Below are 15,851 nucleotides of genomic sequence, written 5' to 3' on the forward strand. Positions count from 1 at the left end.
ATAAATCTGCAAACGTGCCTTCCTTGCCGTGGTCACGGGCGGGCGAAAGTCGGCGTAACCGGGCGAACAAATCGATAAGAAAATATGCAACCAGTTCATTAACGATCTCCACTGTCACGTTGTTGACGTTCAGCTGTTTTTTTTTTCTTTTTCTCTGTCCTAATCGCTGTTTTTCGTTCTTCTCTTTCGTTCTCTCAGCATGCTCGCAACAGCTCGAAACGACTGGCAGTGGCTGGTGCACGGGAAAACAGCATAAAAACTAAAAACATTTTAACTAACAGCAGACCATCGGACCAGCGAGCAACCACGCGAGCGTCACAGCAAAGGCTCGGGCACGGGATGGGATGGATTCTGCCACAGTGACAAACATGTGATCCCCTTTTATCAAACACCGAAGAGCGGAACATCGCAAGCTCATCGTCATCCGGGCCAGCACAGGGACAGGAGGACTCGCCGTGTCGCCGTCGACCTGGTCGATGATGATGTAGCAGTGGCGATGGCATCGCAGCAGCGATAGAAGCAAACACACAGCACAAACGCGCTCCGACCGCCCCGGAACATTCGTTAGCATTATCATCAACATCATCGCCAGCCGTACTCTGTGTTTGTGGGTGTGTGTGTGTGTGTGTTTAAGTATCCGTGTGCGAGTGTGTGTGAGAGTGTGTGTTGGATCCACAAGTCGACAGTCGATCATTTCACCTTCTCGCAAGTGAATACGGTAGTAGAAAGAGAGAGAGAGAAAGAGCATAAAATCATGCTGTGCTGTGCATCTTGCGTTTGATACTTGCAAACGAATCAAAGCAACCCACGTGTGGCAAAGTGATTGTGTGTGCATGTATTTGTGTTGCTAGTCTGTCTATAAGTCTATGCGACGGTTGAAAGGGCATTGTTTTAAAGTGAAATCAAAACAAAAAAGAAACGAAATAGACGCACCCTTCGTGCGCCGTGCGAGTGGATCAGTGAAAAGTGTAGCTGTGTAGCAAAAGGCGCACGCAAAATTTCAACCAAACAACACACGATGGACGGCACGATGGCGACGACGGTCGGTATCAATCAGTCCGGCACCGGTGGCGTGCTGCTGCCCGATGCCGTCCTCGACAAGCTGTACCAGAGCTACGCGCTGAAACAGAAGCGGGTCGCGTTCGCCTGCTATCTGATCGCCTCAATCCTGTTCGACGTGTGGGCCATCGCGGTACCGCAGGGCCAGAGCGTCGAGAGCATTGGTAAGGGGGGGGGGGGGGCACAGGATTGCAATGTAATTGCAACAATGGTAAGGCAGCGAGACACAAAAATTGCCGACAGGGTTGGTGTGAAGACGAGGCCGCTGCGGCCGAATGAAATGAAGCTTCAGCGAGAAATGAACGAAATGAACTGCGGCCGTGTGCCACAGCACTGCATTTCTAATGCTGGTGTATAAATTGTGGGGGTGAAAAACCTTGGTTTGCAGGGGGGTTGGGTAGCAAGGAAAGTTTTCTTATCACTCGAAACTTTTCCAATTATTACGCAGCCATTATTTGATCCGGCGGCTCTTGCTTGTCGCGCTCAAGATGGTTTGGAAGATTTTTGAGCGAAAGTTGGACAGCGAAGGGGGGGAGGGGGATGATGATTAAAACATGGTAAGGAAGGGAAGGGGAGGGGAAGTTTGGCTTAGTCTTTGTTTTATTTTTTGACTGCCGTGTTCGTTTGTTCGTCAGTTCTGTTGACCTTTTCCGGCTGTGGAGGGTTGTTGGAAGGGGTTTTGACCTATTAAATTGTGCTTAAAGATGTTGCACTGCACAATGGCAGAAGAACTGCACAATGGCTGTGGATTGTAAACTTTTCAGCAAACCGTTGGTGGCAGCTTTATCATCGTTTTAGTCCGTCTACGTCTTCATTTTTGTTTTGAATTTTCTATTTTAGATTTGGTCTGGTCCTTTCGTTATTTTACTTTTGTCATTTCTCTTTGCTTGTAATGAAGTAACAGACGTGGGATTATAGATTATTTGATTTCAATCAGAGAAAGAATGCTTTTTAATGATTTAAAGCTAATTAAGCTTAAGATTTACAGCACTCTACCTCTGTTCTTTGACAAGTTTTAATTATAATGGTAAGGCATTTGAGATTTGTAACAAATTAAACATTTTGCTCGATGAAAATATAGAGAAAAAACTTTATCGTACAACTTCTTGTGTGATTTTAGTATAACGTCGATGTTTCTCATAATCAGTTTGGAGGTTTGAAAAAAGGTGGGAAACTGCCTTTTTGGTATAACATTCGCTACAAATTGATTAAGATGATTTCATGAGCAAATAAATACTTTCATAAATGCGACAAAATTCATTGCATTTGCTTATTTTGTATAATAAATAACAAATGCAATATGCCCCAGTCCCTACTAAAAAATAAATAAATAAATACATAAATAAATATATTTAATAAAACATAGATACAAAAAAAAATTGTTAAGACCGGAGGACATTGTCCCTAATCGCTGGTGTAATTTCAATTTTCACTAGCGCATTTGGCGGCGGCTAACCGAATTTGTTAAACAATTTGAAGCCACTTGAAAAAATATATCATTTTTTCTTTTTTTTAACTTAAACAGGGCTGAAAAAGCTTTTTAATTGATAGATAGATATGTTGTGCATTTTCGCATAAAGAACAGTTAAAAAACTTCTTGAATTTGAGATACACCAAGAACATTCCCTCGATGACCAAAAAAAGCTTCCACCAGCCGCCTTCAGATGCGCTGGTCAAAATCGAAATTACACTGGCGAGTACGGACAATGTACCCTGGCCTTTGCAGGGTTTTCGAGGATTATATAGATATGTTCAGCGAGTTGAAAATTCTTTCAGGCATATAATAGACTCTTTCAGCGAGATATAGGATTGTTCGGAAGTAGGCGTTGACATGTTCGGTTATACTGTAGAGCTGTCACTTTACTTTGTTAGCTGTCACGTACCCCTTGGACTGCAGCTTGGATCATTCTCATCAGAAGGCAAACAAACGGTTTTCGTAAAAATATGTTTGTTTTAACTACAGTGAACCCTCTCTTATTTGACACCTCTCCAATTTGAAAAACCTCTCTTATTTGAACATTTTGCAAAGTCCCTTGATTTCCAGTACATTTTTGTTCCTCTAATTTGGAAAACCTCTGAAATCTGTGTCTCTCTTATTTGTGTATGGTGTTGCCATGGCTATTGAATGATGTATGCTCAAATTGGCAATCCTGTTCGCAGTTTCCTATAGCAACAGTTATGGCTGCATACTAAATGTTCTATCTCTTTCTTGTTTGGATGGACCTTTCATTCACTTTCCACCTCTGTAATTTGAAAACCCCTCTTATTCGACAGTCCCATCGCCTCTCAAATAAGAGAGGGTTCACTGTATATCTCGCTGAAAGAGTCTATTATATGCCTGAACGAATCTACAACTCGCTGAACATGTCTATATAATCCTCGAAAACCCTGTATAATGCATCTTGCTCTTTTTGGGATAACAACCGCTGTCTTTCAAAGCCTACCTGTACCATCAAGAGGGTGGAACGGTCCATTCGGGGCTTGAATCTATGACGGGCATGTTGTTAAGCCGCACGAGTTGACGGTACAGGGGACAAGACTGGCCATGCATATTTTATAATGACATTAAGCCAAACTGGTTTTAAATTATATTTTTTAATAATATTTTGTATGAATTTATTTATTTATTAATTTTTATACAATATTACAATATTTTAAGGCTTTTTACAATTTAGCAAAGAAGATAAAACATTGGTGGCAGGATTGAATAACTGAGATCTTGGAGTTATATCGTTTTGGAGTACATTACTATTGTCGTCCAATCACCATTGTTGCCTACTCGTTTAGCTACCTTTAAAATAATTATTAATTGTACTGAAACTACTATTTATTAAAAAAAATAATAACTGGTAATAATTCATCAACATTGTATTAATTACAAGAGAAGCTTCTTCCACACAGCTTCCATCATCTAATCCTCCATAGTTTTAATGCTATTAAGAAATTAATTTATCAATAATCTCCCAATCAAACCTGACCTGTGCTGCACAAGAACGAAATTGCATTTCTATTGCCTCCACATTTCATGCGCTCCACCCACCGAACAGGGGGTGGGGGAAAAAGCGCTTAAGGAAACTTTAACCTGCAACAAATCACACCAGCAAAAAGTAACAGCTTCGTAATCTAATCACAAACCCACTCTAATGCCCTCGTGCTTTTCTTATCTTTTCTCTTCCAGTCGTTACCAGCGTGTTCCTCACCATCAACATCGTCCTGGCGATCGTGCTGCGCTTCTGCGGGCGGGGCCGTTTCCGCGGCGTCATATGGGAAATTGCACCGCACCTCGCGTGGCTGCTCGCCATTAAGCAGCTCTTCCTGCAGCTCTTTCTTAAAGGCTCGGTAACGCCCAGGTAGGTGAACACAGAGCACAAGGGAAGGAACGGAGCTGTACAGAGGAGGAAGTTGTTTGTTGGTTTGTTGGCCCGTCCGTCCGGGGGAAGGTATGGGCTTTCTTTGCCAGTGTACACGGAATTGACTGTTTACGTTGGCGCGCTGTTGTTTGATCGGAGTCTCTGCCGAAGTGAAACGAAACGAAACAGGAAATGCAGTCGACCGAACCAATCAATTCGATTCCGATGGCAAAAGGGCTAAACGAGTCCTCGTTACAGTAAGGTACGGTGCTGCTGGCAGTGATGATTTCTCCATTCTTCACCTCAATACTAACGACACATACACACATACACGTCACAGTCCGTCTGCAGCCGTTCGTAATGATCCCCATTCGTACATGTGGCTGCAAATAGGGAAAGAAAAGAAAGGCCCGGAGCGTTGGAGGGAAATTCTTGGCAATTGTCATTGTTGGTGTAGCTGTTGTCAATCACACTATGTTCCATAGTGCTGTTTTATGCCGTGAAGCAGAAGCGCCCCCGACTTTGCCAAAGCTAACGAGACCGCCCCGACCAACTTCCTCCTTGAAACGGTAAGCAAATCGGGTTAACGATGGAAAGGCTTGCAAGAGACAAGGACAGTGTTGTCTGAGCTACCACAAACAGCTCTTCCAACCGCGCGACACGTTTCGTGTTCATTTGCTGCACGGAAATTGAGAACCGTTTGCAAAAATTAGTTGCATTTCCATGCTGCACTCACTGCAAACATTGAACTATATTGAACCTAATTTCCTTTCAATTGAACCCCGCGTGCACCCGTGCGCGGCACGATCTGAGGGGGTTTGAGGGTGGAAAATTCATTACCATTGCTCGTAAATCGTAATTATTTCATCCTGTCAAGCCCGGGAATGTTCGCGCTGGTAGGTTCGATTAGTTGGCGACTTGATCGAGACAATTTGTTATCAACATTTACCTCCAGCTCGGTTGTCACTTTTGCCACGCTTCCCCCCCCCCCCCCCCCCCCACACACACACACACACACACACACACACACACACACACACACACAACTTCACATCATTTAATAAGCGGGCTTCTCGTGATTGTGCCATAAATTGAGCATAAATTGCTGCTCGCGAGAGCTCTGCCTGCTCGGTTGTCAAATCAATTTCGCTCGCGGAAAGCTCATCACGCGTACATAAAATCATACCGCAGATGCGTGTGTGTGTGTGCTGATGCGTGGGTCTGTGTGGTGGAGCGTTTATGGAAACATATTCCCTTGATAGGCTTGCCTTGTCCCTGCGATCCAGCTTGATGTTGCATCGCAAACATTCATATTTCGAGCCAACACAAAAAGAGAGAGAGAGTGAGTGATCGAGATAGCGACAAAAGCGATGAGTGCATTCGTACGCGAAAATTAAACTTCCATCAACCCCTTTCGCCGAATGCCTTCCCTTTTCAGATGGATTGAGGTGAACAGCAAATATCAATTTTCGATTGACACACAGGGCTCGTATCAAACTATCGGTAATGGCACACCGACCCACATTCGGTACGGTGTGCGTCAGGCCCTAGACCTAGACAACACACAAGCACACGATAGGAGCGATTTTAAAAGGATGAAAAAGCGTCCTTCCCCCTGATTCTTCACCCTCACAGTTCCGGTTTTTGGAATGCAAAGCGAGTCCATTAATTTTATTGACAGTGCGCTCTTGTAACTTTATCCCTTCGCCATCATGTCTGCTCGGTACAGGTTCTCGTGTTGTCGTGCAAATAGCACCCTTCCCACCCCTCTTGTCCAGTACAGCCTCATACACGTACCGCACACCGGTTCACACACACACACACATGCATAAATGCAAACATAGTAAGTGGCCTGGCACACTTTTACCGTCCTCCTCCCACACCTTGTGGGACGTAATGCGCGGTTCGTCCGAATCATGTAAATGAATATTCATGCCACTGCCAAAAGTGTATGTGTGGACTCCCTAATTTAAACTTAATTATCCGGCAAATAGCGCACCCAGTGCCAGTGGCGGCGCGTGTACTTGGGCGCTGAATGTGAGTAAACAACTGTGAGTGAGTGTGTGTGTGTGTAATTTTCTTGTAACAGCTTCTTTTTTTTGCTCCTCCTTTTTTGTAACAAATGCGTCTGTTGTGAAGTGCAGATTGAATGTTTCGGATGGAGCAGCAGCGTGGGGAGAGAGCTTTTCCTTGTCTGAAAGCTTTGGCGCGATTATGATAATTTTGTTACCGAGCTGTGTAATGATGTGAAGCGCACGAGCGAGAGTGATAGAGCGCGCTGGGAGCCGCGCCGGCCAGGAACAAGTAATGCAGATGATTACACACGCCTCCCCTCAGGTACCAGACAACAAAATATGATAAATGGGACTGAGGATGTACACATTTTATGCTCCTATCATTTTTATGGTGAATAGAACAGAATAAAGAATGGTTTTCAGTCAAATTGAGAAATGAACAGAGAGTGGGGTGAAATTGTTAGATACGAAATAGTTTCACAGAGAAGAGAAAAGTTCATAATGGCGTTAAAAATGTGTTGAAATTACTCATCCGCCGTTTGCCGTTTGTGCGCGCGGCGCTGGTAGTGAGATTTGATTTACGTCCTATCCATCACACGTTCGCTCCCCTAACCACTGGACTAATGTGCTGCTGCTGCTCGGTGACGTTCGGGAGCGTACAAAAAGAGAACACGATCATTATTCTGCACCACACTATCTGTCTCTTTCTCCCTTTCTCGTTCGCTTTCTCTTATGGTCAAGTAAATTGTGCCCATCTTTTTGAAGTTTTCCAAACTTCCATTTGCAACTTTCCAATGAATATTCCTAAATCATTCAATAGCATCCCCCTGGCCTCCGCATTCAAAACACTCTACCCACAAAGGACCGTCGAGAGAAAGAAGCAAAAAAAGAGCCTACAAAATAATCAAACTTAATGCAAAAAGCATAGTCAAACGGTGCGGCCCCACTCTCCTCCCCAAACCATGCCAGCATACAAATTGGAGGCGGCCGGCTCAAAGATTGGGTGAATACTGGCGCGCCGTAATTCCCCACTGGAACCAGCTAACAATCCCCCCTACTTGCAACACCCGAAGCTGTCCCAAATCCCAAACCCAATTATTGCCTGGTGGAATTATGGCACCATCCGACCACCGTGTTCTCCCTCCCTGGACTGTACTGCTCCGGAAAGATGCTTAGAGTGTGAACACGAACTTTCCCTTCGAACAAAGATTGTGTGCCCTTTTTATCGTTGCTTTAAGGAATATTAGATCCTCGCTCTCTATCTCTCTACGCCCAACAACAAAAAAAACAGGCAGCATCAAAATATAAGCAGCATCGGTAATATTTTATGACTTCATTTTTGTTTATGCTTGGGGACTTTCTGCTCTTTCCCATCCTTTCCAGAGATTCGCTCGGCTGGGCGGTGCTGCTTAATTTTTTAGTGTACGTCACCCTGCCAGTGCTGCTGAAGTACACCGGGATACTGCTTGGGCTCGGGTCGTTCGCCACCTACGTCAATGCCATCATCGGGCTGGCCAAGAAGGAAAACTATTTTTGGGAACAGGTAAGCGCGTCCTCTTCGTCCCGTTTGTTTTTTTATCTCTGGTATTCTTTGGAAAATCATTCCGTACTGTTTTTAGAAATTATTCTTTTTTTTACAAAAATAAATCCCACTCACCTCATGGACCCATTCTGGGCCGGATTGTTAGTTCGATTGCCTCTTTATTGCTTCGGTCCCATCCGTGTCTCGAGTACTGTTATATTTGTGTTCTCCCGCTTTTTTCCCCCTTTCCAGCAAGTGGCCAACATACTGCTGCTGATCGCTGCCACCCTCATCGGGCTGCTGTGCTACTTTCTGGCCGAGGCAAAGCAACGGCGCGCGTTCCTGGAGGCGAAGCAGGGCCTCGAGGTGAAGATGCTGATCGAGGAGCAGTCAGCCGAGCAGGTCAGTAGTGTCAGTTAGCTTCCGGTGTGTGTTTCGGTGAAGGGTGTTTCTACCACCATGAAAGGTTTTAAAATAAATCAATCATAAACCAACCAACATGGCCGGAGGCTTGATTTACGATCTTACGGGATTGCAATCGCATTTGTTTTTCTTTCGTTCTTTTGTGCGTGACTTTGTAAGGGAAAACAGATGCCACCGGTCGAGCCGGCTTTTTTGGCAAACCGTGCAGCGGAGGCAACATAAATCAAACAAGCCCCAGCTCGGCCCCAGGCATGACACGAGTCGCGTGTGGCAAAAGTCACGGATACGAAAGGAAGCAGTCATATGCCGCTGTACGGTTCGGTTCCGTTGGGTCAGAGGCCGTCTTTCCTGTTTGCTTCTCCGTCCGTGCTACAAATGGTTTTAATGCTGTGCGGATTGTAGAGTTGCATGCGTTTAAGGCAAGATGGGGGGAAGTTGAGCAGCGCAACAGCTGGCATATGTCGGCTGTAGGAAGCTCCATGCAAAACCGTATCGATCGAGGCGGCTGTGGTCTTCCCAGAGTGGGGTAATGGGAATCGGTTGCAATCTATTATCCTCTCCCACCCTTGTGTTTGCGGTGAGATTTGCTTTGATTTGGCTGTTGGTAGACGTAAGGGAGGGATTTAAATCTTTGGTTGGTGTTGGTTTTGAAAAATTAGCTCGCTTTTTGGTATGACTAATTGAGGATGCCACTAGCCTTTGGCAGGGTAATCATTATTCTCCGTGGCATACTCGTTCAGAGAGATGAGTAATTGACATAATGTGTTGTGTCCTCTCATCGGTTTTAGAAACATCTGGTCTCAATAAATCATCGATCTTCTGGTTCACAACCAAAAATAAGTCAAATTTGAACAAAGCAAATTGAAAAGGTTTCATCGAATCCCTTAGTATATGACGAAAGGGTATTCCATTCTAAATCAATATGCTGAAAAACGCCAAAAACATTGCAATCGAGCTGATTCTATTGAAATTTTGGAACAGAACAATATATTCCGCCCGAATGTATGCATTTGTATATGCAAAGTATCATTATTAGAGATGAGTTATATGGAGATTTGTCTCTCGAGATGAATGTTAGTGAGTTCCCAAGGCTTCAAGTCATGTCTGAAGCTTTTTATCCAAAACACTTATTAACTACAACTAATTTTAATAAAATGTATAGATCTGTATTGCTCATTTATTTATTTTGAAGCATTCATGTAGAAATTGAATACATTTGTACGAAATAATTCACAATTCCAGAATAGGATCAGTAAAAGTTGATCCAAGAACTATTAAGGTCGGGCTACATTGATCGTACTCGCTAGTGTAATTTCGATTTTCACTAGCATACCTGGCAGCGGCTGACCGAAGCATTTTGCCAAACAATTTGGAGTCGCTTCAAAAAATATGTTATTATTCCATGTTTTTATAAACTAAAACTGGACTGGAAAGGCTTTGAAATTGATAGATAAATATGTTATGCAAGTATTTCAGCCATTTTTGCATTAAAAAAGATAAAAAAAAACTGCTTAAATTTAAGATCCGGCAAGACTATTCCCTCGATGCCCGAAGCAAGCTTCCACCAGCCGTCGCCAGATGCGCTAGGAAAAATCGAAATTATACTAGCGTGTACGGGCAATGTACCCCGGCTGATTTTGGAAATTTGTTTACCTCTGTATCTACATCACTCATCTGAGATTATGTTCTGTTGTACAAACAGATGGATTAATGTTCTAACATCTCTTTGTGTGTCTCTCATGTCAATTATAATTGACAAAACGGGATTAAATTTAATGCCCAATATTTTGCAAATCTCCATAATCCAAAAGCATCCCCTCGTGAACTTACAGCGGTAAACATGTTTAACAATTCACCCCGGTGTCGCTTCAAACACCGAGCCGACACCAAATTTGTCACCGTGTCAATTAGCGTTAGTTGCCTTAGAGCTTTCAATTAATTACACCGCAGACGCATACCTTCTTGTCTTGGCGTCGTTTGTTAAACCTACCCGCAACAGCAACAGTTTTGTTTTGCTTTGTTTTTTGCCGTTCGGCTTGCGCACAAAGGCATCGTAACCGTGTTGCTTCCTCCACTGTCGTCACAAGCTCGCGGAATTACTCACGAGCACCAGCGTCATCTATTTGCGGAGAACAACAACGCACAGCCTCACTACAACTATTGCGCGGCAAGGTCAGACACTCCGTTCGGGGACCCGTCCCATTAACCGGACACTTTGTACGAGACTCGTAAAAATACGTTCCCCTCGCTCTCTCTGACACCACTTCAGACACCGTAGAACCTGTCTGTAAATAGTCAACTCTTTTGACTGCAATTCGAAAATGCGAAATACGGCGCGATCTGTACAGGCGACAGTGTGATGGCCACATTTGGACAACGATTGACGCTGGCTGTCGATGACGGCTGCGTACGGACGACGGGCGTTGTTTTGTTGCTCGCCATTGGAGGTTGCAACATTCGTCACGCGCGACGGCTTTCGTTGGGATCCAATCCAATGGATCGTAAAACAAAAGTTTGCTCGTTTCGGTACGGTTTCGAAGTGCAAAAGATTCACTCTGCTAGAAAGTTTGTGTGTGTGAGTGTTTGTGTGCTGTATCGTTTCGGAAGTTGGCACTTTGTAAGTAGTTTACTTTGCCGGCACTTAACCCGCCGGCAATGGTATCGGGCTGACTTAATCTAATTGAATTGAATCAAAGCGGAGAAGCAGGACAAAGGAAGGAAATTGAAGCAGCTTAAATTGAATGCAGAGGAATGCAGGCAAAAATGCAGATTACTTTCACCGAGCGGTAATGGTACAGAGAAAAGGAAAAGGGGAAAAAACGTTGGTTGGTTTAACGTAGTCGAGCGAAATCTAATCTTATTTTCTTGCCCCCCCCCCCCCCCACCTTATCCGCCATGCCCGAACCCTTTTTCTTTTCAGGAGCGGCTGCTGCTTTCCGTGCTGCCCGAGCACGTCGCGGTCAAGATGCGACAGGATCTCGGTTCGACCAACTCGGAGCAGTTCAAGAAAATCTACATGAGTCGCCATGAAAACGTCAGGTAGGTAAGCTTGCACCCGGCCACGTGCCATCACAGCGGTGCGTCCGCCTTGGTCTGTGTGTGTGTGTGTTTTTGGGTGAGTGGGTGGGTATATGCCGCGCGTGTAACCATAATCGTCCCATCAGGACCAATCGAAAGCCGTCCGTGTGGAACGGCAGTGCCATACGCCACCGGGGCATGTTTATCCACACTCCTCTGCCTGTGTGTGTGGCTTTTGCTTCGGGGCCAGCAGCATGTAGCCATATCATCTTCTTTTCTTTCATTCTTTTTTTGACTTCATTGTTGTTGTGCTTCCTCTCGAAAGGCTGATGGAACGACGAACTGGCAGTATTTACTTAAGATGGGCAAAAAAATAGAGGGCTTGTGTTGCGGTGCGCCTTCAGGTCGATTGCGTCACCCGCTGGGAAAGGGAAAGAAAACGGCGTGCAAGAGAAGAAAAGAAATCACTCCAAAATCAGGGTTGAGTTTTTCCTCCCGACCCCCTCGAGAGGTAAACGGGAAAGCGTGAAAGGAGGCTGGAGGGAATGTGCTCAACGCGAGGAAAATTCGACACGAAAATAAACATACCCGGTGCTGCCCCCCCGGGGGATGGCGGCCGCCGAGGAGTGCGTGGAGCCGGAAAATCGAAGAACAAATCATAATAATGAAACATAAGTAAATAAACATGGCGGCAAGTTTTGACAAGAGATCGTCAAGGGAGGGCTCTGCTGAGAAGGGGGGAAAAGTGAGCGGGGGATCAGAGGAAGATGGGATGGATAAATGGTGTGGAATGAAAGCCCTGGAAAAGCGCTCCGAGATTGACGATGGTAAAAGGTACCACGCCAATGCGCTGCTGTGCCAGTGTCGCCAGATTTGATAACAGACGGTATGCAGGATGGTTGATGTTGGCTGGCAAACGCTGCAGGCTTTTAAATTAACTCAGGAAGGGAAGAATAGGGCGCCAAAAAGGGAAGAAATCATTGGACTAGCTTTTGTGAGGATCTTAACAGTGGGAAGCATTGAAATTATGCTTGCATAAGAACGAGCTGCTCCCAGCAAGGGTGCTGTTCTATTTTCATTCATGTTTCCTCTACTGCTTTCTCGACACTCACTCACACGCACAGCAAATTACGTCATTTGCGTTGGTTGATTTTAATTTTAATCGAAATTCTTTCGCACAATCGAGCAGCACAATTTAGGAACGAAAGTTAAGATCATGCGGAGGGTGTTTTGTTTCCGTTTCCAAATACCTACCAGCCGTTAACTAGCTTCAGGGGCACTGGCCGCCCGGGCAGGCTTCCTCCCGGTTCAACCGCACGTAACGCATTTAGAACCTTTTTTCCGAGGAAAATCAATCAAAAGCTAAGCCACCCTCGGGGTAGCTAGCATCCCGGGCCGGTTCGATTATTCGGCAATCGCTTTGTGCAATCAGCGAAAATGGGAAAAAAGGATTACATCCGCCTATTTCCGTCTGCACTGTTCCGGCGTTGGCGATTGAGAAGGGGGAAACAAATAATACTTTACACGTGACCAATTCTGCTTATACAACTTCAAAAAGTATTTTTATATCGATCAAATCATTTGAAGGTGATTCTGTTATGCGTTGTATGGATGTAATGCGTGACTTTTAAAGCACTTTGTACAAAAAGTTGCATACTATTAGGCGCATACAGTTAAAACATGGAATTGGAAGCGCTAAGCCTAACGATATGCAATTTGCATAACAAAAATTCGAGCAGTGTGGGTACTTAACCCGCAACAGATGAATTTAAGATGTTTTAATCAAATGTTAGTGACTTTTTGACCCAGCAAAGTTCATCTCGCTTGTTTAGAGTTCTCAATCCGTAATACAAGAGTTAGTAGATACATTTGAAGCACAATTAATAAATGAAAATTTTATTATGCCCTGCCCATCTGTCTCAGCTGTTCCAGCAATGTTCCCGAGACCCGTTTGATTCTAATCGACCCGTTATCTCATCCCACGCACATAGCACACACATCACACATGGGACATAATTTAATTACACACGCTCGGGAATATATGTGTACCATCGTAACCCGCCCAATCAGCTTTCGGGCTGAAAGTCGAGCTTCGTCTACCTTTACAGTCCTTTGCCCAAAGGCAAACAACAAACCCTCCCCCAAAACTGGGTTGGCACTCATTAAGTCCTGAGGAAAGTTTTGTCCCTAGCCTACTGCAGCCGTAAGTTAATTGCAAGGGTCGCCCACAACCAGGGGGCGCTGAAAAAGCTCCTAAAGTGATGTGTGGGTGGAACACAAAGGAATATACTTTTAAGAAGCTTCCAACAGCTCCAACAACATCGCCGTTCGCCTTTAACGGATGTTGTCAACCGGTTTGCTTTTCGGGACGGCCAATTTAGCAGCAGCAGCAAGGGGGGAGCCTGTAGATGAATCACATCACACTAACACAGCACACTGGCCGGGTTGTTTGTTATTTTTCTGTTCTGCGGGTGGGAGAGGGGAAGAGAGTAGAGCAACAGGAACCACGCCGGTGTGCATCTTCACACGCGACAGCATCGCTTCCCATTGTTTGTTTAATAAGTTATGAAGAACCAAAGCGTCAGCAGCAGCATCAGCGACAGCATCACCCGGCCAGACCTTTTGTCAAGTGAAAAACACTTTTCCGAACGAGTGCGCACGCCATCCCCTTTAGCTGGCTGGTACATCGCCCAACCAACAATGGAGAAGGGGGACTGTTGCTAAAAAAAACGCTCACAAGGCAAGATACAACATGTTTTGTTTCTTTTGCCTTTTCTTTTTTTATCTCTGCCCCCAACCGCGTGCGAAAAGCATACATTCGGGCGTTGCGAAACCGACCATCCTTGGCATGTGTACACCGGAGTCATGTCAGGTACCGGAGCTATTTCTTTCCCTTGGATCATCTTCTCCAGCACCACAATCTTCTCCCCTGTAAATCCCTTACGAACGAATCCTCCCGCTGCAAGATGGCTTCCAAGAAAAAGATGTCTGTGTTTGTGTGTGTGCAGCAAAGAGGAACACTCTAGCGCACACAATCGCACCGGCGAATGCCAGCAGGCGCACCGCCGGGGTGAAGTTTTGTGCGGCAAATTAAATTATCCTTTTTCGCGCGCGCCAAGCAGTGGGCAAAAATTTCGTGCATTCGTGCACAACCGCCGTCGTGTTGCGGCGGCAGCAGTTGGATTCTGGGAAGGTGCGCGAAAAGACACTCCGTGAACACTCCTGGGGTTAGGGGGAGGGATTTGGGATGTCGGCATCCCACGCGCTTCGCTCCACGTGCACTGGCGGGCAATTTGTCTCACGCCGGCAAACAGAGATGGACAGTTGGCATTTGCCGTAGGAAGACTTTTGAGACGGTAGGAGACTCCCGCTGGTCAATGAGCTTATTTTCATTTCCTTCCCGGTTGGGATTGGCTAACTTATGCCGCCAGCGCCCGTTGCCGGTGGTGATTTTGGATGATGAATAGGGTATATATCCATTTAGTACAGCGTGAGCAGTTAGGAATGTGGTGCTAAATTTATAACCAATTACTGCGAAATACAAAACTCGAGGGACACTCACTTAAATTATTCGCATGAAATTTGCCCTCAAAATAATACCAATAAAAACTGCTCGAAAAATGACCCGTTACCCTTTTCTGGTGCAAACGAACTCGAGTCACCTTCGGCACGTTGCACTACTACAAGTGCCGTCATGCCATCGTGTCAACCGAAAAAGCGGAAATAGAGCAAAAGTTAGCAGCTTACTTTGTGCACTTGCTGTGTTCTCGGAAAACTATCCGACCAACTATCCTAGATGCTTGGTGCCGTACAACGCCCCCAAAGGACTCTTTGGGTCGCCAGTTTTGTGAGGCCAACAGCGAAATCCCATCCCAACGCATAGCGATTGGAGCAACGATCGCGTTCAGTGTAGCTTTCGGGCGTAATACGCCGGTATGAATAACGCTGGGAAAACCGCAACCGCAGCAGCACGCCCCGAGCGATACGATGGTGCAGCTCTAGCATCGAAGCCAATACTGTTTTCCCCCCCGATCGTCCGTAGAGCGCCCAAACGCTCGATGAGCTTTGGTGTGCCGAAAATAGGGCGCAATCTCGTTCGGAAAAGGGAAAAGCAGTCAGCTTCGGACGGTGTGTTGGTGGTATGATAGAGCCGGCGCATATTGGTAAGGTATCGGTAGCCGGTAAGGTGGCACACCGAGCCCTACACGGAGCTGTGCATGTGCTGGTAGTTGATAATTTTTCCAATAATCCTCTTACGCGCGTTGTTCGAGACGGTATGAGACCGATCGCTGAAAGCACGAGATAAGGGAACACAAATTCTGCCCCATCTGGGTCGGCTTTTGTGCTGCGGGTGGTAGCTTTGGTGATTGCAGGACGTATCAACGTTGCCTGGGCCAAAATAGTTTTACAATAATTACCTTTACTGGGTGTGGAAGCGGCGGTGTGTGGCATCATTTACTTGTA

At 45.5% G+C, this 15,851-nt stretch overlaps 1 protein-coding gene across 1 annotated transcript in view; it reads left to right on the forward strand.

The window, feature by feature from the left end:
• LOC4578014 (adenylate cyclase type 3) overlaps window positions 1-15,851 on the forward strand; it is a 42,702-nt gene that overhangs the window by 8,950 nt on the left and 17,901 nt on the right. Inside the window, exons 2-6 of the mRNA XM_061655381.1 lie at window positions 199-1,223; window positions 4,238-4,409; window positions 7,808-7,967; window positions 8,199-8,348; window positions 11,290-11,408. Coding sequence (XP_061511365.1) covers window positions 1,019-1,223; window positions 4,238-4,409; window positions 7,808-7,967; window positions 8,199-8,348; window positions 11,290-11,408 — 806 coding nt within the window. The 5' untranslated portion in view covers window positions 199-1,018. The remainder of the gene's footprint in view (window positions 1-198; window positions 1,224-4,237; window positions 4,410-7,807; window positions 7,968-8,198; window positions 8,349-11,289; window positions 11,409-15,851) is intronic.

The sequence above is a fragment of the Anopheles gambiae genome, chromosome 3 (genome assembly GCF_943734735.2).
Source record: "Anopheles gambiae chromosome 3, idAnoGambNW_F1_1, whole genome shotgun sequence".
Taxonomy (NCBI): Eukaryota; Metazoa; Arthropoda; class Insecta; order Diptera; family Culicidae; genus Anopheles; species Anopheles gambiae.